General features: G+C 45.2%; 2 protein-coding genes across 8 annotated transcripts; one reads left to right on the top strand and one right to left on the bottom strand.

Moving 5' to 3' along the window:
• Positions 1-875: 875 nt before the first annotated feature.
• Positions 876-19583, bottom strand: TAF7L (TATA-box binding protein associated factor 7 like). 6 transcript variants are annotated; one of them, XM_048514072.1, is made up of 13 exons: positions 19216-19342; positions 16387-16456; positions 14852-14925; positions 14651-14729; positions 12479-12612; positions 11127-11253; positions 10774-10832; positions 8233-8305; positions 6827-6943; positions 5276-5464; positions 5040-5152; positions 3766-3825; positions 876-2149 (listed from the first exon to the last, which is right to left on the bottom strand). In XM_048514072.1, exons 2-13 carry the CDS (start codon positions 16445-16447, stop codon positions 2105-2107), a joined length of 1131 nt encoding a protein of 376 aa, XP_048370029.1. In that variant the 5' UTR covers positions 16448-16456; positions 19216-19342; the 3' UTR covers positions 876-2104. The 6 variants fall into 6 exon arrangements, with proteins under 6 accessions (XP_048370029.1, XP_048370031.1, XP_048370033.1 ...); XM_048514074.1 differs by lacking the exon at positions 19216-19342 and adding an exon at positions 18857-18992; XM_048514076.1 differs by lacking the exons at positions 16387-16456; positions 19216-19342 and adding an exon at positions 19438-19583.
• On the top strand, positions 19046-27443 carry LOC125442606 (magnesium transporter NIPA2-like). 2 transcript variants are annotated; one of them, XM_048514079.1, is made up of 6 exons: positions 19046-19313; positions 20087-20234; positions 20401-20457; positions 21395-21485; positions 21599-21759; positions 25073-27443. In XM_048514079.1, exons 2-6 carry the CDS (start codon positions 20096-20098, stop codon positions 25708-25710), a joined length of 1086 nt encoding a protein of 361 aa, XP_048370036.1. In that variant the 5' UTR covers positions 19046-19313; positions 20087-20095; the 3' UTR covers positions 25711-27443. The 2 variants fall into 2 exon arrangements, with proteins under 2 accessions (XP_048370036.1, XP_048370037.1); XM_048514080.1 differs by lacking the exon at positions 19046-19313 and adding an exon at positions 19354-19456.
• Positions 27444-27585: the final 142 nt, after the last annotated feature.

The following is a 27585-nucleotide window of genomic DNA, read 5'->3' as shown; positions in this document are numbered from 1 at the left end:
CTCAGTATTATATCCCATGGAGGTTCCTCTCCTCCCAGAGCCAGCGTGGTGCAGTTAACAGTAGGTGGATTCTAATTTGGAGAACCAGGTTTGATTTACCACTCCTCCACATAAGCAACAGACTCTAATCTGGTGAACTGGATTTGTTTCCCTACTCCTACACATGAAGCCTACACGTGAAGGCCTTGGGCTAGTCAGTTCTTTCAAAACTCTCTCAGCCCTATCTGCTTCAGTAGGTGTCTGTTGTGGGGAGAGGAAGGGAAGGAATTTGCAAGCCACTTTGAGACACCTTACAGGAGAGAAAAGCGGGATATAAATCCAAGCGGGGTATAAATCCAAACTCTTCTTCCCCCACAAATATCTAGGAATTCCAAGCCTAGAGTTGGCAACCTGAGTCGTAGTCTAGCCTTTCCCCAGCTAATTTTCAATATGCAAAGATTTTTTCTGTATGGCAATACATTTTGAACACAGTGTGAAGTGGGGCAACCTAGTCACTGGTTTCCTACCTCGATGGGAACTACCTCCCAGTGTCCTTGGTCAAAGAGCTTCCTTTTAATAGAACATGGGTAAATCACTAAATGAGAGTGAGCTTGATTGCTGCGTAGCCATCTTTCTGGCAGAAAATATGCCACAAAATCAGCAGCCAACTGCACACTGGCAAAACCTCTTGAATATAAATCCATTTTAGGCTATGGTCCAAGTACTCGGGCGGTACATATAAACACTCAAATCATATATATTTTGTTCCTCGCCATGCCACAAATGACTGGCCGAAGACAGAATTGCTCATACTATTGAATTCTGATGCACATACATTTTGTTCCTCACCATGCCACAAATGACTGGCAGATGACAGAATTGCTCATACTATTGAATTCTGATTCACTTACACATACAGTTTTAATGTCATACTGAGAAAAATCCAACATTTCCAAAACAGGCAACATATACATCACATAAACTGAGAGACTTTAAATATTATATCTTCCTTCAGCATGAGAGCTTACCTCTCCCAAGTCTGTACAACCTCAACAGCTGTTTCTTGAAAGTTTGATGCTTTTATAAATAATAAAATGGATGATATCTAAAGTACACTTAAGAGAACAGAATGCATCTTTTTTTAAAGAACATTTTTTTAAAAGCACACAACCTAACACTTCTAAGAACAGACGGAACAGATGTCCCAATAATTTGTACATGCATTATTTTACATGGTAATTGAGACTGTGGCCACAAACACCATTCAGCATTTCTTTTATAAGGCCTTTTGGTTAGTGGTTAAAGAGTACAGTACAATACAAAGGAAGAAGAGATTATGGCAAATGAAAAAGCCATTTCGCCCCTCAGCCTTTGAAATTGTATGAGGTCAAGAAAGCGTATCTTAAGAGCTGAAGGTAGTTTCAGCGGGTAGCCACAGTGGTCTGCAGTAGAACAGCTGGATCTGAGACCTTAAGAGACGAAGGTAGGAGCTTTCAGATATGAGCTGTGTTAAAGAGCCGAGTTGCTCTTATTGCTCTGCAATAGTGTTGATAATGGAGGTGTTCAAAAAACACACTGAAGAGTGTATACACATGCAACTTGAGTCACTTTTATTTTGTGTGGATGGATATGGAATTATATTAATGTAAGATTGGAATGAAACCACACATCCTCCTTTGCAAAAGTGTATATGGGGAAGAAGTGCCAGGGGTAGCTCCTAGACCCATTCCTCCAGGAAACAACTCAATTTATGCTCCTCCCAAAGGGCAACCTGTTGAAAACTTAAATGTGAAATTTTAGCTCATTCATTACCAAAAAAAAACACCCCTCAATGTTTTTAAAGACCAGGATGTTTGTAACAACACTTCCCCTCTCAATAGTAGACACAAAGACTATCCCTCAAGGGTAATCCCCATTTTCCTTGATGTCCACATTTTTGGTCTGTGTCCATGAAGACAACAATTAGCTCTTAGAAGAAGGCAAACCACAGCAGGAGCCTGTTGGTCAGTCACAAAACATAATTAGTTCCCACTGGCAATTTCCAGTGTTCAAGTTCCAAAGGAAGGTTCTGGAACTCTCCAGATGACACGGCCTCTGGAGCTGATTAGGGGGTTTAGGCTCAGCCTCACTTTTCCATAAGGGCTTCCAGCTGCTCCTGAAGAGAGACCAGCTGCAGAGAAAAAGAAAGATGGTCTTGTTAACCTTTATTATTCATAATCCAGAAGCTATTCTGGCTACATCCAAAACCTTTCTGTAAGACCAGCCCCTCCCTACCATCACCACTACTCACCATGGGGGATATTTCCACACATTCATTCCCCATCCACCTAGCAATGCCAGCCCTTTCCCTCATCTCATGCTCCATTTCTCATTCACCAAGTAGCCGTGGCTTTCCCCCACCAGCTCCATTCCTTTCCTTGTCTTTCTCCCCATAATTAGCCTCTCACCACCACCACAGCCTTGTTCCTCATGAGACAAAAAGTAGACTTTCAAACCCTGATGTCCCCTAACAGGTCAAATAACCCAACCATCAGTGGCTGCAAGTGACAAGCCTTCAATGCTGCAGGTGATATTTAACAGGGCAGTCTGCAACAATGTTACATCCTAAGTTAACAGACTTAACTTTACAGTGCAACCCCAAGCAGTGTTACACCTCTCTATGGTCCCTTCCGCACATGCAGAATAATGCACTTTCAGAATTGTTTGCAAGTGGTTTTTGCTATTCTGCACAGTTGCAAAAAGCACTGAAAGTGCGATATTCCTCAAGACATGTCGCGAGCATAGAAAAATATAACGAGGGTGTACCTATAGGGTTGCACTGTAAAGACCCCAGGCAGAGGATGGAGCATCCCTGAAACACTATCAGACACTGAGAGGGGAACCTGAGTAAACCCTCTGTTTAGGGCATACTTTGTCCTAGCCTGGGGAAGTCAAGATGGGATGAAAAAGGAAGCAAAAGGTTCCATGTAAAATGTCCACAAAAGTTTAAGGTTAATACACAAGCCACAATCAGACATCATGAAAAGCTGGGGTTAGTCATTATAAAGACTTCAGAAGGTCCTTGGGGTTGATTGTTCTTGTGGATTACTGGTCACTAAAGACTTCCTAATTTGAAACAAACTGCAATCTGGCTAGAAAAAAGCTGAAGTTTGTGATTCTGACATGGACAAACTACGGTGTGCTGCACGTCAGAAAGTAGAACTGCGCACGGGAGGAGACAGGGCGGCTCTTCTGAGCTTAAGAAATTCCAAGATTAGTTCCCATAACCAAATGCTGCTAGACTGAAAAAAGAGACTTCAGTGATGCAAAAAGAAAGAAAGGCTGTGGTGATGTCTGGTTTGCGGGCTGTATGGCCGTGTTCTAGCAGTATTCTCTCCTGACGTTTCGCCTGCATCTGTGGCTGGCATCTTCAGAGAATCTGAAGGAGAGAATGCTGCTAGAACACGGCCATACAGCCCAGAAACCAGACAGCACCCCAGTGATTCTGGCCGTGAAAGCCTTCGACAACACAAGAAAGGCTGTGTCTGCCAGGGGATCCAAGAACATCTCCACTTAAAAGATGTTCAGCTGAAGTACACAGCATTTACTGGGTGGCTCAGCTGTCAGAAAGCGCTTCGCGCTGGAGATTACCGAGTAAGGTAAATCCATACCCCCTTTTCATATTCAAAGCACACAGGAGCAGTTTGAGACACTGTTGCCATGTTTGCAGGTTTCTTCTGCTTGTTGTTTTGGGAGCTGGCCCAGCCCCTGTTCTGCTAAGTAGTGTTGCAGATGTGAACGGCTTACCTCCTGCTTCTCACGTTCTTCCTGCTGTTTGAACTCATCCAGCACAGCTTGGAGACGGGTCTGGAAAAAATAAGAATACATGACCATTGTTACCTGGAATCTCTACGTGAAGAATACATGACCATTGTTACCTGGAATCTCTTTCTCACAATACTAGAACCAGGGGGCATTCATTGAAAATGCTGGGGGGAAGAATTAGGACTAATAAAAGGAAACACTTCTTCACACAATGTGTGATTGGTGTTTGGAATATGCTGCCACAGGAGGTAGTGATGGCCACTAACCTGGATGGCTTTAAAAAGGGCTTGGATAGATTTATGGAGGAGAAGTCGATCTATGGCTACCAGTCTTGATCTGCCTTGATCTCAGATTGCAAATGCCTTAGTAGACCAGGTGCTCAAGAGCAGCAGCAGCAGAAGGCCATTGCTTTCACCTCCTGCATGTGAGCTCCCAAAGGCACCTGGTGGGCCACTGCGAGTAGCAGAGTGCTGGACTAGATGGACTCTGGTCTGATCCAGCAGGCTAGTTCTTATGTTCTTAAGATCCAACAGTTTTTTGAGAGGAGAGGGTGCAAACCAGGGTCTTCTGTTTGCACTGGCCCGCACTTAGATATATCATAAAAGAGGACAATTTGTTTACTGAAAACATTTCTAGCCCACCCTTCCATAAAAACAGCGCTCCGCACAGCTCATGGAGCTAGAAACATAAATAAATAAATACATGCATACATACATAAATATCACATCACAAACTAGAAATACTGAGCAGTGGTGGAAACAGCATGGAAATGAGAAAATCCAAAACAACCAGGAGCAAGGAAATGCCAACCAAATTAAAAAGCAAAAGCATCAAAAGCAGCATAATAAAGTCAACCATGAAGTCAACAATCATCAGAAAAAAAAGAAAGAAAGGGAAGTACAGCCCATGGAATTTGAACAATCTGATTTGTAACACTGATGTAAGATTTCCACAAGCCTTTTCACGCCATAGAGTAAGGTGACATAGAGTAAGATGTTGCCTTGTTTCTCTTGCAAAACAAATTGCTTGTACATTTTTGGAACTTCCCCAATGACTGGCAGGGAAGTAAGTCCAAATCATCTGACTCTCTGGGACATTTCTTTTTCTGCTGAGTCAGATGTCCCCTGGTTATAAAGCCACACACCATTCAAGTATGACTTCCTATCTATCTGCTTAACTAGACTGCTCCTGGTTATAAACCTTCTCCAATCTCAGCTGAATGGCATGAGAGACAGAGACCCTGACACTGGACTCACCTTGAGGGCCAAGTTCTCTACTCTCATAATGAGATCTTCTTGGCGCTTCCTACGCTCCTGGGTCTCCTGCAGCCTGTCTTTCAGGTTGTCGATCTGCTTCTGGATCCCCAGAGCTGGAAAATACCACACAGAAGTTGGCATGCTCAGTGAAATAAGCCATATATTTCATTGCATGTCCTTGCAGAAGCTGCCAATTCGAGTCGCCCATCAACACTGCACCCACTCTGACTGCTCACCTATCTGGTTGGTCCCTTCGTTTTCTTGTGGCTGTCCATCCGATTCATTCAGCTTGCCTTGCAACCTTCTTTCCAGATCTTCTTCCGTATCCATGATGTTTAGGTCTTCATCGTCATGGTGATCCCTCTCATCTTCGTCTTCACTACTGCTACTAATGTCATTAAATATCTCCCGGAGTTCATCATGTTCTACTTGGTGAAAGCAGCAAATGGGGAAAAGGGGGTGGGTGAGGACAGTTGACAAATTCTTAATGTAATCACACATTTCTGCCTGAAAAATGCTGCAAACTCTGCAGCTTCATCCATTCCTTTCCTCTGCTTGCATAGTTTAGACATATCCTCTCCCTTAAAGAAGCCACCAGGAATTCCAGCCCTGAGTCAGGGCTCCAAGAGTAAAGGATTCCATACTTAGAAGTCAGTCTGGCAAAGGTCGATTCCCCACTGAGGATTAGATGCATGCTCGTCACACAAAATATCCAGGTTTCCAGAACTCCCCACTGCATCTTGCCAAACACGCTTTCACCCCGTTTCTGCGCCCCCCCACCCCCCCAAGCATGTGTTATTTTAGAATCTGGAAGAAAGTAGACCTTTTCAAAAAACGCATGGGCAATCTGGAGCAGTGGGGAAGTTTTGGGTGAATCCGGATTTGTTTTTTCCACCACTGGTAGTGACGTGGAGCCTCCCATCCAATGAGAACGCAATGGGCTGTGCACGATGCGTGTGCAGCCTTTTTTTTCCCGCAGACCAGAGATCCACGTGGATATGAAGCAACATGGGGCCGGTTTTGACTGATTGACTGAGTAGCAGGCAATACAAAGAAATGCTACACGTCGTATCCACATGGATCCGACTACATGGAGGTGCGCAGAAATAGGGCCTTGTTTTATTTCTTCGTCTCCGCATAGAGTCCTTCTGTGCATGCTCACACAGACGTGATTCACAAGGTTAAAAATTAAAAAATCCCGCCCCAACACAACGCAGCAGCCAATCAGGATAGCCCCTGAGAGGATCGCGTGTTCAACCCGCCTCAGTGGGGGATCCTTCGTTGCTGCTGTGTTTCTGGGAACAAGGATAGTTTGTGGGGCAAAAACTGCAGTGGGGATGCTGAAAATGTGATCAAAAGGTCCCGTTTTTCCCCAAACTGGTTAGTATTTACATTCATTTTTCTGGTGGGGAATCAACCAAAATGTACCAGAGATGCATTTAAGAGAAGTCAGTGTGATATATGGCTAGAGTATGGAGTAGGGTTCGAATCCCCACTCGCCCTAGGAAGCTTGTTGGGTAATCACTGAACGGTTGCGCTTTCTCACCCCACAGGATAAAACAGGAGGAAACCTTACGTTTGTCACCCAGAGCTCCTTGGGAAAAGGCTGGGATAAAAATTTGATAAGCTTATGAGCAGACTATGGCAGAAAGGGACTGTTAAGCCGGCATTTTCACTCAGGGCACGCGGTTTGAGTTCATCCATCTCACTAGAGGTGTCTACAATGATCACATGAACCTTCAGGGGGCTGCAGGCTTTGGCAATTAGATGGAAGGAAGCTGTCATACCTGATGAGCCATGGCCCTGCTTGTGTCCAGACATCCCAGGGGAAGAAATATCCAAGCCTGTGAGTGAACCGTGATGGTCAGCCTCTTTCGATTCATCCTCTGCAATGATTTCCCAGCCTGACAGCAGGCACAGAAGAGTTAAGGGAAAACCAGACTTCATGGTTCTAGGGCAGGGGTCTGCAACCTGTGGCTCTCCAGATGTTCATAGACTACAATTCCCATCAGCCCCTGCCACCATGGCCAATTGGCCATGGTGGCAGGGGCTGATGGGATTTGTAGTCCATGAACATCTGGTGAGCTGCAGGTTACAGACCCCTGTTCTAGGGTAACATCCTTTGGTAAGTGTGAAACCAATTCTAATTGACCACATAAATCAACGTCCATATTTATTCTTATCTTCCACCCATATTTTTCTCTTCAGTCGAATTAACATATTTTGATTTACTCACCCATATTTGACGCAAACAAAGTCTTATGTGCTCCTGTACCTATTATGTGAAACTATACTTAGCTGCTGCCACCTTACTAATCTTACTATCATGCTAAGCTTCTCAATTTATTTCTGGCGCCCAATCAAGTCCTCTCAGCCTCCTCTTATGCTAAGCTAAACAGACGGATTGTCAAATCTCTTTCCAGCGTAGAGCTACCACCAGAACGCTCAAAAAAATAAATCAACATAGCTACAATTGTGCTATGTTGAATTAAAAAATTGTCTCTCAGCAGCATCTGGACTGTCAGAAGGGTTTTTTAAAAAGTCTTTTCAGGCTTCTTGCTGCCAAAGCAAGCATGCCAGAACTGTGAGACAGAGGCTCAGAAATTAGAGGCCCCTTCTGCACACGCAAAATAATGCGTTTTCAAACCACTTTCACAACTATTTGCAAGTGGATTTTGCTATTCCGCACAGCTTCAAAGAGCACTGAAAGCAGTTTAAAAGTGCATTTATTCTGCATGTGCGGAATGAGCCAGAGTTTTGAGGTGGAAACTATATCATCTCCTGCCCCCTTCTGGAATGCCCTCCCCCTCCAGGTCCATATATCTTGGTCCCAATATCCTCTTGCTCTTTCCTCTTCATCCCCCAATCACAGCCAAAATGGAAGATATAATTACTAAAATAAACTGTCTTAATTGATTAGATCTTGCACACATTTTTTCTACTGACACTGAATTTAAGAAATTGCCTCGACGGTGGAGAGGTGGGCAATTATTTTATGATAAATTAATAGAAGAGTATTTTATATGCATGTGACCATCTTGTATTATTTAATCCCAAAGCAGACCTGGGCGCTTGTACGCTCCTGCAAGAATGTGCGATGCAGGTGATATGTCTGTGTTACCACTTTGTCGGGAGATGTAAGGAGGGGGGTCCAGTAAGACAAGAGTACTTTTGGGGTTTTAAGAAAGGATACGGACACTGACAGCTTCGGCATCTGTGCTTAGAAGGCGCTTCACTTCCTTCTCCACATCTGGAGACTCAATGTACTGCACGGGAGAAAAAAAAAAAAAAGGCAGGAATTCAACACTCACAAATTGGGTGCTGTCTCAGCCAAACAAGTTAACCCTGTCAGCTGCCAGTATACCTCAAATTATACTGCAGCCTCGTGACAGAGTCTTTGATTTGGCTAGAAGTTTTACATAAATATTTTATACAATTTTTTTTTAAAATAAAGAATTCTGTAGCGTTTCTGTCTCTTTGTTTCTACCCAAGGACATTCTGCTGTACTCCTAAACCCTCCATTTCCCCTTTTTCTTAGCCCTGGTGGTCTCTGAGTATTCCAAACAACTTTCTCCCCAAAGTCCTACTAAATACCTTAGGAAAGGAATGGGGTAGGAAGCAATCCACTAGCGAACTGCTGGCCAATTTCTGGCAGCCCATCAAATGCCTGCTGGTTATTGGGTTTCTTACAATGAATGCTGGGCTGACTCAGCCAATATGCAAGGCAAGTATTTAGAGAGTGTCTATGTCCAGCGGAAAATGCTCAGGAACATTTAATACAGACGAAGGATGCCTTGACTCTTACAAGATCGTATGCACTTTTGCTTCCTGGTTTAAAAACACAAAACCATTACAGTGAGCCCTTTTGGGGTTGTAATTTAAAGAAGCGAGGCAGTTACACTTGGCCGTGCATTTGGTGGCTACTTCTGCCTTAGAAAGCAACAGTTAGCTGGATTAATTTCTTTTCTCAGCATAGATTATATAATCCCCCCGCCGCCGCCAATCTGAAGGAACCTGAGAATGTCCTCTAGGGTTTGTTGGAAACATTTATATGCCACTTTCCCACTCACCTTATGGTCCCCAAGTCAACCAGTCAAAAACATTCAAACAATTTTTTTAGAAATTAAACAACACACATAAATGGGAAAAAAATAAAGATAGTCTGGTATTGTTCCTACAAAGAACGCTTGAAGCACGGGGCTTCTTTTTTGAACACCGTTCCCTGCTCATAGTCTCAGATTTTTCAGTACAATGAGAACCCTTCCCTAGTTCTCTGCAGGTAAGAGCAATCCCATGGAGCTCAGCAGCATGTCCCAAAAGATATTGCCCATTCTCTATCTGAAAATCTGAATGAACACGATGAAGCATCTTCAGTCACATCAAAAGCTAAGGCATTTACTGAGGCATGAGGTTTTGTAGGGCAAAAGCTTCCATCAGCGACACGACGATCTCTGGGAACGCATAGAGTTACTATGTAGAAACGGAAGCCCGCATACAGAGGGATCAAGGCTCAAAGGGTAAAACCAACGCTTAGAGGCAGAAGAGATTTCTTTATTACTTCATGTTCATAATTGTTTATCTCCGCTCTTGTTTATCTTATTGCCACCCGCCCCTACTCTTTCACATGAGAAAATGCGGATGTAAAGGATGTCGGATTTTGTGTTTTCTAAGGAACGCAGCTCTGCATTTAAAATCTAATGCTGACTAAGCTCAGATTTCATGTCATGTCTTGACACACCTTCCTTACCCCTTGTTTTGGTAACACCCAGCCTGAAAAACTCAAAAATTCCGGCTTATGTGTTATTTGGTCAATCCTAGTACAAAGCATGAAGTGGATGGTGTTTGGGGTTTCTTGGATTTAACTTTGGGACTTACATGGCTGCTAATACCTTCAGCAACATTCCAAGATTCGTCCAGTCTCTCCCAGTGCAAATCCATGCAGAGCAAGATCTGAGACCAACAGAACCTTAAAAACCAACAAGATTTCCAGGTGCAAGCTTTCAAGAGTCAAAGCTCCCTTGATCTCTCCAAAGCTTATACTCTGGAAATAAGGTTGGTCTTGAAGGTATGAATGAACTTGAACCTCACTGTCCTATTGCAGACTGTCCTGAAACTATCCTATGCAAAAATTATCCCAGTCTAAGGGGTGCTGTGTGGTTTCCAGCTGTATGGCCGTGTTCTAGCAGCATTCTCTTCTGACGTTTTGCCTGCATCTGTGGATGTCATCTTCAGAGGATCGTCAGCCACAGATGCAGGCAAAATGTCAGGAGAGAATGCTGCTAGAACACGGCCATACAGCCCGGAAACCACACAGCACCCAAGTGATTCCGGCCGTGAAAGCCTCCGACAATATATCCCAGTCTAAGCTCACTGATTTCCATGGGAGTAAATTCTATGTAGCACTGCACTGTAAGAAACTCCCTTTAACCTGAACAATGCTTAGGGCAGAATTTACAGCTGGCTTTTAAAATGCCTTTCTGCCTTCGCCCTGTTGAACACTGAACAAATGGCAGTTTGAGCCCTGGCATGTCTGAAGCAACAAGTATTACATTATTGAATATATAAGCAGTTTTTGAAGTTCACCGTGCACAAATGGATTCTGTGAGAGCTGTCCTATTCTTTCTCCTGGTACAAGGAGTATGTGTGTGGGTGCGGGGTGGGGGGGGGTGGGGGTGTGTGTTAAGCCTTTGATTTCTACAACAAAGCTCTTGCTTTGCAGAATGATGCAACTCACCTTCTTCTTGGCTGTCTTTCTAAACCGCCTCTTCCTCACATTCTTCAATGGGAGAGTGACTGGAAGAAAGCAGCAAATAAGTTGGCGAAAAAGAAGAGCAGGAGACATGAAGGATACACAACTAAAGATGGGGGTCCTCCCTCTCCCGCCTTAGCAGCCAGCAAGGCAGAACAGAACAGGGCTGGGCTCCCTCTTTGGTGGAACAAGGCCAGCATTCATTTCATTTGTACAAATGCATGGAGGTGAGTGGGCGGTCTCTTGGGCAGCACTACTAAGCATTCTCTTGCTCCTTTCAGGATCAGTGGAAAGGGCCAAATGGGAAAGAGGAACAGGGTGACAATTCTTCTACTCACTGCCATGGTTCCAGATGAACTTCTTCTCCCGATCTTTGTCCTTCTTCTTGTTGGCTCTGGGGTCTGTACTCGTAGCTGGCTCTTCCAAAGGCGGGTACAGCTCACCATCCACAGTGCACACAAGCATCTGAAGCCCCCACAATACAAAAGAGGTAACTGCAGAGATATGAAAGCCTCCAGGCAGACTTGATGCTTCATCAATAACTGCATGGCCAGTCATGCATCCCGAAGACACACGAAGCTGCTTAACATTGAGCCAGAGCTTTCATCTAACAATGGCAACCTGTTTGACTTTGGCTGGCAACGGCTCTCTAGGGACTTCCACATCACCTGCAATCTGATCCTTTTAACTGAAGGTACCAGGAAATGGTACCTGGGACTTGTAGCATGCAAAACAGGTGCGCCACCATTCAGCCTCAGTCCCTCCTATCAAAGATCAAGGAGTTCAAGTTTCAAGAAGGAATCTGATGGCCAAATTAACAACTCTGGTAAATGGTCAAATTAACAAATCTTGCAAACAGACGGTCAAAACAAGAGTTCGATGAGAAATGGGAACTGTATTTCTTATATGAGGCTGAATCGATTATGTAAGAATATTAATTGGTATTGATTAAGATATAAATAACTGTTTACTAGATACTTATTGCTGTGTTGGAAGTAAAGGTTAGAAGGTAACAAATTTTAAAACTATGTAATGTTCTCTCTAGGAGCTGCGCGGTGTAGTGCTTATGTGCTTGCGCTGCTATTCACACAGTAAGGAGTTCTAGCCCCCTGTGGGTCAGATATCCTGGCAGCTGGCTCATGGTCAACTCAGCCATCCATCCATTCTTGGTCAGCAAATAAGTACCTAGCTCATAGCTAGGGGGTAAAGAATAGCCGGGGAAAGCAATGGCAAACTACCACACAAAAGAGGCTTGCCTATAAAATCACTGCTTGCAGTGGTACCCCAGGGTCAGATACGACTGAAGGGGAAACTTTACCATTTTTTAATGTTCTCTCTAAATGATATTAGTGTTGTAATTCTAAGATCCAATGTGCTAGAGCTAATAAATATACAGTTTATGGGCAACTGTATTTTCTTTTTCCTCTTGCTGTATTTTCTTATCTGTTTTTGAACTGTATTTGAGAAAATTAATTAAAAAATATTATTTTTAAAAAGTTTTGGGAAGGAATTTGCAGCACCTAAAGGCGAGACAAAAGGTTTTAGGACACAGCTAATCTGTAAGAAGTTATATCATGAACATGAGATAGGGGACAGAACGTCATTCAAGAGAAGCATCTGAAGAAAGGTCACCTACAGATGCAGCAGGTCGTGGGGTGGGACAGGAATTGGACTCTCTGATAGCACCTACCTGACAAATATCTGCTGTCTTATAGAAAGTTTTCTTATCAATGGTTTTTAAGCCCTCTATAATGCAGGGCAAGTCCACCAGCTTGGCAGCTAACGGGACACGGTCGACGCGCACAATCCCATGGCGCCCATCCCCTATGGAAAGACAGGCAAAGCGGTTAGACCTTTTGAGTTGCCTACTCACAACGCCACCTGGAGCAGCTGGGTATTTAAAAACTTTACAGCACAGCAATGGTTAACTTACACAAGTGCCACCAATTCAGAACTCGGTGTTCCTTCCATCTCCAGCTAAGAATGGGAAGAACCGCAGACTTCCTGAGGTATCACTATCAAACCTGAACGAGGACTTGGGCTACCTCACTCACTACAGATGTTGATGTCTCAGCATGACCCACTCTTTACAGGTGTCAGTCACTTCAGTGGTACCTGCGAATGGTCTTTGTACTCCCTGGCCAAATCCGAATTCACTTGTGCCTTTTTCCATGATTAGATTTAGTTCTCATCCTACCCTACCTGCCAATCAGCAGTATCTCTACTCTGAACAGATTGATTCCTCTTTCATTATTGTTTGACACTGGCCTCTCAATGTAGCTTCTCCACCCCCCTTCCTACTGCTTGAACTTTAAGTGTAAATTTCACCACTTGAAACAGACACTCGGATGCATCTAATACAGTGAGCTCTGACTCATGAACATTTATTGCAGAATTCACTTTGTTAGCATTTAAGATGCTATCAAACTCCTGTTTAATTGTGCTACCACAGACTACTTCAACATCAACAACTAGAGTAATACAATTCTATCAACAGTGAATTCAGTCACCAAGCAGGTAATGAAAACAAAATTTTATGAATAGATATCAGTATATAAAGTGGAAGCTAAAACAAGGGGGAGAGGGGGAGAAAGGAATTAGGCAAGTTAACCCTTGGATCTCTGGATTATATATAGGTCAAGAAATTTGGCTACTGGATCTGTTACCCTGCCGCTGGTGTTATCTAATAAAAAATATGATCTTCTGCAAATCGGATGCGTGCTCTTTTTTTGCTAACAGCGGAGATAGCCATTTTGTTCTAGGTGCCATAAGGAGGGGACAGTATAATAAAACATGTACTATAGAGTGCTACCACAGACTAACACAGCTACTCCTCTGGAATTATTATCATTACTATCATTTCGGATGAACCAGGTTTGTGCAAGCGTGTTAGATCTTGAAAGCTAAGCTAGTATTTGGGTGGGGACTACCAAGAAAGTCCAGGGTTACTACAGAGGCAGGCAATGGCAAATCACCTCTTTGTTTCTTGCCTTGAAACCCTTATGGGGTCGCTGGATTGCCAGGAGGCAAAAAGAGTCTTTTCCACTAAGCGATTCGAGGGTAATAAGCTCACCAGCAGTGGTAAAAGGAAAAACTATAATAATGAGATCTACAAGTCACAGTCATAAACAGAGAACGTACCCCCATTCCTTCAGCTGAAGGAACTCCAAATAACAACACCAACAGTCCACTAGCTGTCGCTCTTTAGGGTTCCTGCAGCCAGAGGCATAGCGGGGTAAATGTCCCCCAGGGACAACATCTCCTCCAGGAACACACACACCCCGCACTCAATAGCGGGACTCGGGGGACCGAAGTGCCTGTCCAAGCCACAGGAAGGAAGCAGCTCGGATGCACCAACCCAGCTCTTCTGAGCCAGGTTGGCGTGGGGTGGGGGCGATTTTGCGCACACATCCCAGCATTGCACCTGGGGTCATTTGAACCCCCTGTCCCTGTGGGCGGTACGCCCCAGCCTGCAGCTGAAGGGACATGGGTTTATCCTCTGTTTATGATTATGACTCGGTGATAACTCATCATTAAAGAGATTTCAATAACATTGTTTTCCTTTCCTCTGCTTATTAATGGAAAAGAACATCTTTGCCTCTTGGCGATACAACTACCTAAGTTGGCTGTGGCTTGGCAGCACTTTATACACATTATTTATCATTTTATCTTTACCATGTCATCTTTTGTCCCTGTTCCCCATTTAATGAGGCAGTGAAGCCGCCTATATAATAGTCCTTCTGGGCTCCCTGGAACAAAGAGGCCCTGGAACATCATCCTAAGCACGCGCACGTGAGCTGCAGAATTTCACAATGAGGCACAAGGACAGACAGACAACAGATCAAAATTCTTCATCACTCACCATGCAACTCAACGGTGAGCCTGTCCTTCAGGTTGACGCTTCCAGACTGGACTGCCCTCCGTACAGTAGAAGCATATTCCTTAAAAGGAAGGGACCAGCGGTGTGAGAGAGGCAATGTTACATCACACTACCCAGCGGCACGTGTTTGGCCAACAAATAAAGCAGTGCTTCAAAAGAAAACTGTCATAAAGGGCCTCTTACCGGTGGCAGTCGGAGTATAAACTGGCTCTCCAATTCACAGGGGGCGTCGTCCTTGTTTTTGCTCATTTTTTGTTCTTGTGTTCAGAAAATAAAAAGCAAAATGGCATGATTATGAACTGGCCTAACAATATAGGCCCGGGTATGTGCTAGCCAGGAGTTGCAGAAGAATAGCGCACACACCAGCAAACACCTTATTTGAAGGAACTAGAGGACTTGCAGCGAGTCACCCACAACTGTATATGCTGGACCCAAAGCTTACAAAGGGACACTTGAAGGCATCAGAAAATAAAAGAGCAACTGGGACAGCATTCCCTGCACACGCGTCAACCGCCTCCACAATTTCTTGTGATTTTAAACATATAACGTTCATGACTTGTGCAAAAGCCACCCCTAGCTCTTTCAAATAAGGTATGATCAGCAGCTTAGAAGTTCAGGTGCGATCACAGAGTTGAGCATCACGAAAGGTATGCCACCGTACAGTGTAACATTACAGCTGGAAGCATAAGGAGAACGCAGCAGTTGGGGCAGAGAGCCTGATCTGATTGCAGCATCAGGTGCTGGTATGCGAAGCAAGGAAAGGCAGGAGGCCAAGGGAGCAATCCTGCGCAGGTCTTCTCCCAAGTAAGTCTCATATGGTTCCATGGGGATTAGGCTTGCAGCCTGGACTGACTGCCAAACTCCCAGGGGACAAGGACCTTTAAATTTACAGTCTATCTCCTGATGGACCTTAGAGAAGACTATAAGAAACCTGAAAACTTTCCCAATTGGTTGGGTGGGTGGTTTTGGCTGGTCTTAGAGGATGCCAGTGGATGCAGTAATGGCCATTAAAATAAATAGCTTTTAAAGGGACTGTAAAAGACAGTTTTAAAAGATAGACTTGTGGAGGAGTGGTCCATCAGTGGCTACTAGCCATGGCAAGTAAAGGGAACCTCTACTTCCAGGGGCAGTAAACCTCTGAAACCCAGTGCTAAAAGGCACCACCAAGTGGAGAGCTTTGATTTTATGCTCTGATCGTTGATCCTGCAGGGTAGCTGGTTAGTCAGTGGGTGAAAGAGGATGCTGGAGCAGATGGACCACTGATCTGATCCAGCCAAGTTTTTAAAAGAAGCTTTTAATCCTTTTTACATCTTTCCAAGCCCACCAATGTCATGGCTTTTGTTATATGGGTGCCATGTTTATGACCTGCAGCAGATGCCACTACCTCAGATCACAGAACCTCAGGAAATGTTTATGGTTTCTCCACCCCCGACCCTGACCCAAAAGCTTGCTGTTCTCCTTTCAATTACTTCAGAAAAGCAGGAGTAATCTTTGCAGACCAGTCTATTCCTTCCTCTAGATTAGGGGTGGCCAACCTATGGTGCTCCAGATGTTCATGGACTACGATTCCCATCAGCCCCTGCCAGCATGGCTAATTGGCCATGCTGGCAGGGGCTGATAAGTAACAGTCCATGAACATCTAGACTTTCTCAAATTCCCTCTCAGATACAGCCACAGATCCAGCACCAGAGAAATGTAAAAAAAACCATATGCATTACTTGTAGACGCCATCTTTCCTCTTCTTTGCTTCACGCAAATGTTTATAATACCATGTACCATTCAAAAAAACTAAACATAAATGCAGAAAAAGATTCAGTTAAAAAAAGAAAAGAAAGAAAAAATGACTTAAGATGAAACATTTGGTTACTCAACAGAGATTAATCACACCGATAACTAGTTCTCTGTCTATATGAATAAGCTACCAGTTTAATATTACACAATATAATGGTACTTCTTCCTGTCTATCACCCCCTCCTGACTTTGCTCTTTATAAAAAAGCTAATTACTGTGCCTCATCAATGACAGTCTTCAAAAATATTTTTAAAACAACCACCGAAGTATTTTCAACTAGCTGAAGTGCTAATTTAAATTCAAAATATATTCCAAGGACTTCACATAAAATATTGCCCTCGTCCATCCAATCAATCCTGCAAGGTAGGTCAGTACTGCCTCCATTTTTTAAGGATGAGACAGAAAGCTGAGAGAGTGTCTTGCCTAAAGCCACACAGGGCACTTGTGGTGACGAGGACTTTTCAAATTAGTTGATCAGTCGCTGAGTCGCTACTGTACGCCAGTTATGTTCTTATAATTAATCTTCTACAAGAAAAGAACTCGTCTGCCGTTTCTTACACAAGATACCAATTAAGTCAAAGTATGAATTTGAATCTGGGAGGAAACAAACCACCCTTTCGAATCCTTCTGGAATGCGGTTGATACTGAGCACCTATCATGCCTGATCACAGCATCTTAATTAGCACTGCCACAGAAACTGTGTTATACAAAATCAGCCTGTCTAATCCCATATTATCCATTCTGACTGGCAGCAGCTCTCCAAGATTGGAGAGCCAGCATGGTGTAGTGGTTAAGAGCAGGTGGATTCTAATCTGGAGAACCGGGTTTGATTCCTCACTCCTCCACCTCAGTGGCAGAGGCTTATCTGGTGAACCAGACGTGTTTCCACACTCCTACATTCCTGCGTTCTTCGGAACCTTCTCAGCCCCACCTACCTCACCAGGTGTCTGTTGTGGGGAGAGGAAGGGAAAGGAGCTTGTAAGCCACCTTGAGTCTCCTTACAGGAGAGAAAGGTGGGGTATAAATCCAAAATCATCATCTTCTATCTAGTACTACTGTAAGGTCTTTCCCAACCCTGTGCTCATCTATTTTTTTTTTTAAGGACAAGCCAGGGTTTGAACATAGGGCCTTGTTAGCAAAACTGTGGGGCATTGCTGAACTGCTCCTACCATGTTTCCCTGAAAATAAGACAGTGTCTTATATTAATTTTTGCTCCCAAAGATGCGCTATGTCTTATTTTCAGGGGATGTCTTATTTTTCCGCTCCACAGCTGCATGCTCTGGTGTTCTGTTCGACGGGCATGCTTCCAAACAAAAGCTTTGCTACGTCTTACTTTCGGGGGCTGCTTTATATTTAGCACTTCAGCAAAACCTCTACTACATCTTATTTTCAGGGAAACAGGGTAGTGACACCTAAAACTGACCAGAATCCTCATGAGCAGGTGTAATGCTACCCACTAGCACAGAAGGCTTGAGAACAGATTCAGTGGCCATCTCCACACCCAGAGGCAATACACTTCTGCAACCCAGCACCAGAAGGCAACATCAGGCTAGTGGTGGAGGAAAATGCCATCAGGTCTCAGAGGGTGGCGGAATCTCCTTCTTTGGAGGTTTTCAAACAGAGACTGGATGGCCACCCATCATCTGCTTTGATTGGGACTTCCTGCACGGAAGTGGGTTGGACTCCATTGTGTTCCAACTCTATGATTCTAAGTCACAGATAACTTATGGCAACCCCAAAGCCAGGCAAGAGACTAAAAGAGAGGTGGTTTGCCATGGCCTTCCTCTGTGTGGCTTGCACTCTGGACCTCCTTGGTGGTCTCCCATCCAAGTACTAAGGACCTCCTTGGTGGCCTCCCATCCAAGTACTAAGGACCTTCTTGGTGGCCTCCCATCCAAGACCTAAGGACTTCCTTGGTGGCCTCCCATCCAAGTACTAAGAACCTCCTTGGTGGCCTTCCATCCAAGACCTAAGGACTTCCTTGGTGGCCTCCCATCCAAGTCCTAAGGACCTCCTTGGTAGCCTCTCATCCAAGTACTAAGGACCTTCTTGGTGGCCTCCCATCCAAGTCCTAAGGACCTCCTTGGTGGCCTCCCATCCAAGTACTAAGGACCTTCTTGGTGGCCTCTCATCCAAGTACTAAGGACCTTCTTGGTGGCCTCCCATTCAAGTACTAAGGACCTCCTTGGTGGCCTCCCATCCAAGTACTAAGGACCTCCTTGGTGGCCTCCCATCCAAGACCTAAGGACCTCCTTGATGGCCTCCCATTCAAGTTCTAAGGACCTCCTTGGTGGCCTCCCATCCAAGTACTAAGGAGCTCCTTGGTGGCCTCCCATCCAAGTCCTAACCAGAGCCAGGGCTAATCATACTGAGCAGCCAAGATCAGGCGAGCAAGACCTGGGGGAAGCCTCCGTGTCTGTTCCGGTGGCCATGACGCGCGGGTTGTTGCCCAAGAGGTGAGCCAGGGCGCTGGGCTGGGCGGGCCGGGCCCCTGGTCTGATCCAGCAAAAGGTCTCCTACGCGGCGCAACTGGGCGGCTTCCTCCCACCCACGCGGGTTCCTGCAAGAGGGCAGCCTGGGCGCTTCCGGGGCTCGGGAAAAGAAGAGGAGCTTGGGGAGCCTTTGAGCGTCGAGATCCCAATCGCGCAGCTGGGGCGCAGTTCTGGGGACCCTACAGGCTACGCAGCTACCCCTCCCGGACCGATGAGGCCTAATTCGGGGCCCCGCTCGCCTCCACCCGCCGCCCCGTGACTCACCCGGGAGAGCCGAGCCTGACGCGGCGGAAGCGGAACGGGCGGCGGCGCGCCCAGGAAGGAGCCGAGGCCGACGGCCGCGCCAGTGACGCCCGAGAAAGGTACCGGAGCCCCCCGCCTGGCCCTCAGCCCTGTCCCAAGCCTCGCCCCGCGCCGAGGAGGGGCCGGGTGTCGACCTCCTGTGCCCGCCCCCTCTCCTGCAGGGGCTGGGAAACCCGGGCTTACCTGGGGCTGCCAGTGCCAGGTGCAGAAATCCCTAGAGATTTGGGGGAAGGACCTGGGGGGCATCCCCATTCGGATGAAGAGAGGCCCCCGGGCAGGGGTGTCCACCTCTGGCCCTCCAGATGTTTAGGGACTACGATTCCCATCAGCCCTCCTGCCAGCAGCGCCTACTCCTGCAATCTGTGCTCAGATAGTTTTTCTTTGTTCTGTGCTCCGCTTGTAAGGGCTGAATGTATGATTTAAACCCCCACACTTATCCAGTGTGACTTTAGAAGTGAATATGTGTCGAGAGTACTGTGGAAGTCCGTGCAACTTGATTCTAAAAATGTTGCACTATAGGACGAGGGAGATGGGAGAAATTTATCGTAGCCCTCTGTGGAAGAGTAGACGAGGAATGCTTGCCCTCTTACAAGGGACCATTTCATAGAGAAGTCCCTTCTGCCTTGGAAATCCTACCAGTGTGACATGTGTCCTATACACATTTATCCGTCCCACTCATAAGTGTGTGAATGCTAAGAGGTTTCACCGATATAAGTGGATATGACACCAGATGTGTGAATGCTAAGAGAGATTTAGGGTCTTCCTGTCACACACCTTGCTGCTCTAATCGAGAACAAGAATCTAACATCTGATCTCTTTCTTGAAACTCGAGGTGTCTGGGATGGAGGACTTATCTGATCGGTCCGACTTCTACATCGGTCTGGGACTGGCCCTCAGCTCTAGCTTGTTCATTGGCGTGAGCTTCATCCTAAAGAAGAAGGGGCTTCTCAGACTGACTGCAAGGGGCTCTGTCCGGGCAGGTAATGGTAGACTTTATTACTGAAGCTGACCAATTCTGGTGGTCGCAGTGGAGAAAAAAATGCCAGCTGTCACACTGTCCAGACTCCTAGGAGTTTGAAACAGTTTTGTAAGCCTGTTTGTTACTTCATTTGAACTTTATCTTCAGTTCCTTTTTCATTCTCCCAGGTCTTGGAGGTCATGCATACCTGCGAGAGTGGCTGTGGTGGGCAGGGTTGCTTTCCAGTAAGTATTTCCAGTGCAAAACTCCTAACCCACACACACACACAAAAAAAAAATAGTAGTCTGCCTGACTACAAAGACCTATTGTCAGCCATTTGTGATAAATTAACAGCCCACTGGGAAGAAGAAGGGGTCAGTTTCTCCTATACCTTGTCTCACAGAAAAATAGAACCTCAATGTTGAATTATTCCGCAACCACTTCCTGGACCTTTGTGTTGAAAGGAGGTAGTAGCCATATTTGGGAACCAGGAAATAATGACGAAATTAGAAGGTTTGCATTTTGAAAAACCAATGGGTGGAGAGGAATTCCTAGGTGACCCCAAGCAGAAATCAGTTAAAACCGCCATGACATCCCAAGGGATTCCAGAGATGCAGGCGTTTTTACCTGTGGTGGCCATTTTGGAAAAATCAGGGGTCTAAATTTTAAAAAAAGATTAGTGGGGGAGAATTCTCCAGGGCCACAGAGCAAACTGCAGTTGAAACCGCTGTGAAAGCCCAACAGATTTCAGAGATACAGCTGGTTTTACCTGCGGCAGCCATTTTAATGCAGTGGTGGCGAACCTTTGGCACTCCAGATGTTATGGACTACAATTCCCATCAGCCTCTGCCAGCATGGCCAATTGGCCATGCTGGCAGGGGGTGATGGGAATTGTAGTCCATAACATCTGGAGTCACTCCCTAATAGTGGAACGTTTTTTCTACAGCAGAAGCACGCTATTTTCACTTCCTTCAAACAGTGCAGAACCACATTTTTATCTTTTGGTGGGACAGAGGATAGTTAAGAAAAAAATCCCTTTCCTGCCTAATCCTCTGTAGGGGAGTCTTGCTCCCTATAGCGAAGCAAGCAGGGGGCTATTTATAAACCAATCATAAAAGCAAGGCAGCTTTTGCTCTTTGTCAACATTTCCCTTCCTCATGATACATTGCTTGTCTCTTTCAGTGGGAATTGGGGAAGCTGCCAATTTCGCTGCTTATGCTTTTGCCCCGGCAACTCTGGTAACGCCTCTGGGAGCACTAAGTGTTTTAGTCAGGTGAGCATAACACGATCGGATGCCTCTTGCCCTCTAGCTGGAACGGGAACTTCTTTGTGTTTTGTGTTTTCAGCCTCCAGCCTTCCTTAAAGTTCTGCATATTTTTCTTGCAGTGCAGTTTTAGCCTCCTACTTCCTGAACGAGCATCTGAATGTCCATGGGAAGATTGGCTGCGTTTTGAGTATTTTGGGCTCTACAGTCATGGTGATCCATGCCCCGCAGGAGGAAGAGGTCTCCAGCCTGGAGTCAATGGCAGAGAAACTGAAAGATCCAGGTATTGAAACAAATATATACACTCTTTATTTGATTGATAAGTGCGTGTGTGCAAAGGGGTATAGAGTCACAGAAGAAGAATTGGATTTGGATTTATATCCCCCCTTTCTCTCCTGTAAGGAGACTCAAACTCCTTTCCCTTCTCCCCCTCACAACAAACACCCTGTGAGATAGGTGGGGCTGAGAGAGCTCCGAAGAGCTGTGACTAGCCCAAGGTCACCCAGCTGGCATGTGTTGGAGTGCACAGGCTAATCCGAATTCCCCAGATAAGCCTCCGCAGCTCAGGTGGCAGAGCAGGGAATCAAACCCGGTTCCTCCAGATTAGAGTACACCTGCTCTTAACCACTACACCACTGCTGCTCCCACAGCTGACTTGTGGCAACCCAATAGGATTGTCTAGGCCAGAGACAATAGTGGTTGTTTGCCATTGCCTTTCTCTGCATAGCGACCCTGGTATTCCTTGATGGTCTCCCATCTGAGTACTAGCCAGGACTGGCCCTGCCTAGATCTGACAAGATCAAGCTATATCCTGGTCAGCCATCCTGGTCAGCACTTATTTGACTTTATTCAGCAGGAAAAAAGTTTTGTTTGGGAAGGAAAACTGTATAGCAGTGAAATGGCATTCCTTGATTCCACTCACAGGAATGCTTCCTGTTCATCCAAAATTGGTAACCTGCAAGTAGAGAATTCTTTGATGCATGATATTTTTCTCCTCCTACTCATCATCCCCCATTGATGACATTTATTTGAACACTTGTAGTACAGCACAGAAGTAAGAGTAAAGTAAATTATTAGTAGAGATACTTGAAGGAGGAAGGTACTAATTTCTGTCTGAGAACTAGATTACATAGAAAATATTATTAATTGGGGGGGGGGGGTGGAATTCCCGTTAATTCTCCCACTGCAGATCTGCTACTCCTGTCTTATGCTTTTTGTGGTGATCTGTTATTCCCCCCCAGAGCAGTATTTCAGAGATCGTTTTGGACTTCAGGGAAAATCTCTTCTGAATAGAATTTTACTGTGGAACTGCTGCGTTAAGTCTATTATTATTAGGTTTGGGCCATTAGAGACATTGGCAGAGCAATCCTAAATAGAGTTATACCCTTCTAAACCCATTTATTTAAATGGGCATAAGGGTATATCTCTAGTTAGGAATGCGCTGTGGTTTTTCCCAGAGTATTCTAGGTTGTGCAACTGTCAATTGATCCAGGTGTGGTGAATCGACTTCTCATCCAGAGGTAACCAGAATTAAATTTGCAGCTTGGGGATGGGGGGATGACGACAAATGTTTAAACTGTACTCTGCTGTTGCTCAGAGATTGACCTAAACCTGCCTTTCCACGTACTACAGAGCTTGTAAAACAGGTTTCTCAAGTTAGCTTTCAACTGGGAGTCAGCCTGTTTAGGCAAAGAACATCTTGATATGCTGCTAGAACTAATAATTGCATGCTGTCAAGTGGTGACCCCGAGACCATAGGGGTTTTAAGGCAAAAGTTTAACAAAGGTGGTTTGCCATTGCCTGACTCGACACACAATCTGGTTCTTCCCTGGTGGTCTTCCGTCCAAGTACCAACCATGGCCATCCTCGCTGAATTTCCCAGTGCTGATGATATCAGGCTAGCTAGAACTCAGGAGATTAAAACAATGGGACCCATAAGATTTTATTTATTTATTTTATTTGGCTCCAAGCCCACCCTACCCCACACAGGCTCTGGGCAGCTTGCAACAATCCATACAAAACTTTGAAACCAGCAGCAATACATGCCATCAACATCTTGGCACTGTTCAAATTGTCCTGAAGCAGATGGAACATCCTCAACTCCCATAAATCATACACTTATATATCATTCAGAAGGACAGGTAGGAGAGGGAGAGAGGAAAGAAAAAGGGGAAAGGGGATTGGAAGGAGAACAGGGAGAGGGGAGGGGAAAGGGAGTCCAGCTAGTTGGAACTGTTGCAGCCATTAACCACAAACCTGTTGAAACAATTCCATCTTACAGGCCCTGCAAAACTGTAATAAATCCCGCAAGGCGTGGGTCTCACGCAACAGAGCATTCGACTAGGCTGGGGTCAGAGCTGAAAGAGTTCTAGCCCTGGTTGTGGACATCTGGACAGCTTTTGGGCCAGGTGGCAGCAACGATTTCACTAGAAAGCTAGTGGGTAGATCTCACTAGAAACGAGAGGTGAAATCCACCTGCTAGAGAGCAGGGGGTTTTCCAGCGAGCTCAGCTTTGTCCCTGACCTCTGTGTGATTTTTGTGGTTTGCTTGCACACATGCATAGGCTTAACTTGGTTTATGTGAACAAGGGAATTACTAAAAGGAAAACAGATCTTCTTTCAGGATGTACAATGAACAACATGATTTTGGCTCTTGGGAGCTGCTCTACACTTAACCTAAAGCAATTCTGAGACTTATCCGTAACTTTTTGGTTGTTTGGACTACAATATCCGTGGCCTACTTTAACAATAAGCATTTTTTTAGAAGCACGCTTTTACAGAATTCTTTCTGAATGCACTCTTATTATACATTTTGGCTTATTGAGGAGCATGGACCCTTTTTCTTGGATGAGGCATGTGCACTAGCTCCTCCGTTAACAACACCTCTGACCCTGGCTAGTATTTGGATGGGAGACTGCTAAAGAATAATATCAGGGTCATGAGAGAGAGGGAGGCAATGGAAAACCACCTCCCAACATGTCTTGCCTTGAATACTTTATGGGGTTGCCATGGGGTTCCTCACCTGACGGCAACACCTCCCTCCCAACTGCCCCCCTGCCTATCAGAAACGTTACAAGAACTTTCTATCATCAGTGTATTATTATTATTATTATTATTATGGTGTTTAGCTGAAGAAGAAAAAATTAATGAAAACATATAGAGCGCGTTCACATAGCCAGAGGATTTTGCTGCCATCTTCCCATCAAACCAGGCAAATATGTGAAATTACCATATTATGCAGTGGTGGGTGAATTTCCTGATTTTATCCTTATGGTTAGTGCTGTATAAATAACGCAACCCACTTGTCATCTTATTAAGATCACTTTAGCATGTGCGTTTTACAAGTTACCAAGAGATTGTGTAAAGTTTAGTTGCTTTAGCAGGTCCTCCTACTGAGGAGAGCAGGAAAAGGTTTTAATTGACTTTGGGTGAAAGAATAAGCCTGAATTGGGGAAATCTCATTGAGGTCTGGTGGCATTGGGACTTTGGTCATTCCTAACTGAGGGAAGCTGGTGTGACCATACCGAGCAAACCAAACCAGTAAACTATGCCTGCGATGTCAAATGTCCTTAATTATTATCCCCCTTCCTTCCCCAGGATTCATCACATTTGCTGTGTGCGTGCTGGTGAGCTCTATTCTTCTCATCTTCGTGGCCGGACCTCGCTACGGACAGAGCAACGTCTTAGTGTATGTTCTAGTTTGCTCCACCATCGGTTCGCTCTCGGTTTCTTCTGTCAAAGGTTTAGGCATTGCCATTAAAGAGTTCTTTGCTGGGGAGCCTGTTTGGAAAGAGCCGCTGGGCTGGATCCTCTTGGTGTGTCTTGTGATCTCCATCAGCATCCAAATCAACTACCTGAACAAGGCCTTGGACATCTTCAACACCTCTGTGGTCACTCCCATCTACTATGTTCTCTTCACCGCTGCTGTGATGACCTGTTCGGCCATCCTTTTCAAGGAATGGCAGCACATGGTTCTGATGAACATCGTTGGTACCATCAGCGGCTTCCTCACCATAGTTTTTGGCATCTTTCTCCTGCATTGTTTTAGAGACATTCCCTTCACTGCAGACCTGCTGCCTCTGTTCCTGAAGCATGGCCAAACAGACATGCAGGCAGTTTCGTGGAGAAAGAGGGACAAGCACCCGTCCTGCCTTCACCAGCCCCTTTTGGAATCAGAGGACGGACTCAAAGTGAGGAGAGAAAAAGCAGCGGTGGAGGAAAACCAGTGTTTTTGAAATGCAGCCTGTTGGCTCAGACAACAGACTGGCCTTGATGCTCTTCCAAAGAACTTGACCTCTACTGTTGCTCTCCACCAGAGCACTTGAATCATTCATGGGTAACCCTGAAATACTTGAGAAGAGTTTCCTCTTATGCACTCTTTCAGCTGGTAACCTGCTAAAACCAAATAAGCTGGTAACCTGCTAAAACCAAATAAGAGATAGTTACAAGCTAGAGCTGCCAGCTCTGATCTCAACCGGCCTCCTGTGGCATCATCAGTCTTCTCTCTGACAAATCATTTGGAGCTAATTGGAAGATGTCGGGCAGACTGGGCTGCAAAAGAACTATGCAGCTTTTCATCTGGACCAGAGTGGGCTTTTGAAGAAATCTTGCAGTCAACCCCCCTGCAGTGAAAACAGCTTTTGAAACTGCCTGTAGTTTCAGAAGAGTTGGATGATGGGAGGGTGCACTGCTCAAAAGGAGTGGAAGGAAGGCAAGCCCTGCCTTTGGGCAGACCTGAAGTATCCCTGAGAGTTAGGAATGGGTTCCTCTTCCCTTCGCTCTTAGCTCTGATTCCCAGGCCGTTTCAGCATCTTGGAGAGATGGAACGAGGCTCATGTGATTGAGGCAACTTGGGAAAGGAACATGCAGGAGGGATTCTCTCCGCACGTCTCCTTTGGGTCAATTTAGGGTGAAGTGGTGAAGACTCAGGGAGAAGAACAGTGGGCAGCGTGGCCCTACTATATAAAGTGGACCACTGATAAAATGAGGTGCTAAGCTGGGGGCTTAACCTCCAAACCGAGGTATGAGCTCCTTTGCACACATGTGCTTTTGAAAATCAGTTCGTGGCAACTGAAATCTGTGCGATTTGAATTCACATAAGTGTGTTTAAGCCCCAAGCTCAATGGGCATGTCTAACCTTGGCAATAACACTGTCTTATCACTTCCTGAATGTAAGGACAATGCATTGCGGGTGGCCTTAAAAATTAACTTTTAAAATTTAAACTGTTAACAGTTTACAAATTATTTAAAATGAACATTACTTTTTTGTGCAGCACCACCACACCTACAGTGGTAGGTGTTTGGCTTCAGTTGTTGCAGACATAAAATATGTGGCTTTTAAAAAAATACCAGAGTATTCCGCATTTTACTTCAAACTAATTTGTGTCTTTTGCTGCCTGTAGGGTACTATATTATGGCTCAATGTTCAGGAGTCATTTATTGTTTCAGGCCGGACACCAATCTTGCTGTATTACCAGTGTCCAATTGCTGTGGATTTTCTATCTAGCATTTCTCCTGCTAGAAAAATAGGATCAGTACAGCTTCCCTTCCATACAAAAAAAAAAACCCCAAGCCGGTAGAAAAGCACAAAATGTGGCCAGTCACTTGCTGTTGCTGCCTTCCCACCGTGACTCGCTTGTTGCTTTGCATTGACAAGAATGATGATGCATTCACAGTGGAGGGAGATTGTCAGCAGATCATCTTACTGCTTGATCCCATAACGATTGGTAGCTGCAGCATTTTAAGTATTACCGCCTTTATTTTCCATAGAAATTCCATCAACACTTTAAAGCTCCTTTTCCATTCTCAGTAGCTGCATAAACCCTGTGGTTCTCTTCTATTGCCTGCCCATCCTGGAAAAAAGTTCAAAGCTTCCCTTAGGCATTTAGAATTCAAGGCATACCTAGGACAGTGATGGTGAACCTTTTCGAGACCGAGTGCCCAAATTGCAACCCAAAACCCACTTATTTATCGCAAAGTGCCAACACGGCAATTTAACCTGAATACTGAGGTTTTAGTTTAGAAAAAACGGTTGGCTCCGAGGCACACGTTACTCGGGAGTAAGCTTGGTGGTTGTCGGTGGCTTTGCTTTGAAGCAACCGTGCAACTCT

Source organism: Sphaerodactylus townsendi, linkage group LG13 (assembly GCF_021028975.2).
Source record: "Sphaerodactylus townsendi isolate TG3544 linkage group LG13, MPM_Stown_v2.3, whole genome shotgun sequence".
NCBI classification, from domain to species: domain Eukaryota; kingdom Metazoa; phylum Chordata; class Lepidosauria; order Squamata; family Sphaerodactylidae; genus Sphaerodactylus; species Sphaerodactylus townsendi.
This window is presented reverse-complemented; position numbering and strand designations above follow the sequence as displayed.

What these genes read in the sequence shown, in the direction of transcription:
- TAF7L (XM_048514072.1), bottom strand. Translation starts at nt 16,447, where the DNA reads ATGGTACATGGTATTATAAACATTTGCGTGAAGCAAAGAAGAGGAAAG. An exon ending in TTATACTCCGACTGCCACCG is followed by an intron (nt 14,730 to 14,851) that starts GTAAGAGGCCCT and finishes CTTCCTTTTAAG; the next exon opens with GAATATGCTTCTACTGTACG. An exon ending in GAAAGACAGCCAAGAAGAAG is followed by an intron (nt 8,306 to 10,773) that starts GTGAGTTGCATC and finishes TCTCCCGTGCAG; the next exon opens with TACATTGAGTCTCCAGATGT.
- LOC125442606 (XM_048514079.1), top strand. Translation starts at nt 20,096, where the DNA reads ATGGAGGACTTATCTGATCGGTCCGACTTCTACATCGGTCTGGGACTG. An exon ending in GTGGGCAGGGTTGCTTTCCA is followed by an intron (nt 20,458 to 21,394) that starts GTAAGTATTTCC and finishes TGTCTCTTTCAG; the next exon opens with TGGGAATTGGGGAAGCTGCC. An exon ending in GCACTAAGTGTTTTAGTCAG is followed by an intron (nt 21,486 to 21,598) that starts GTGAGCATAACA and finishes TTTTTCTTGCAG; the next exon opens with TGCAGTTTTAGCCTCCTACT.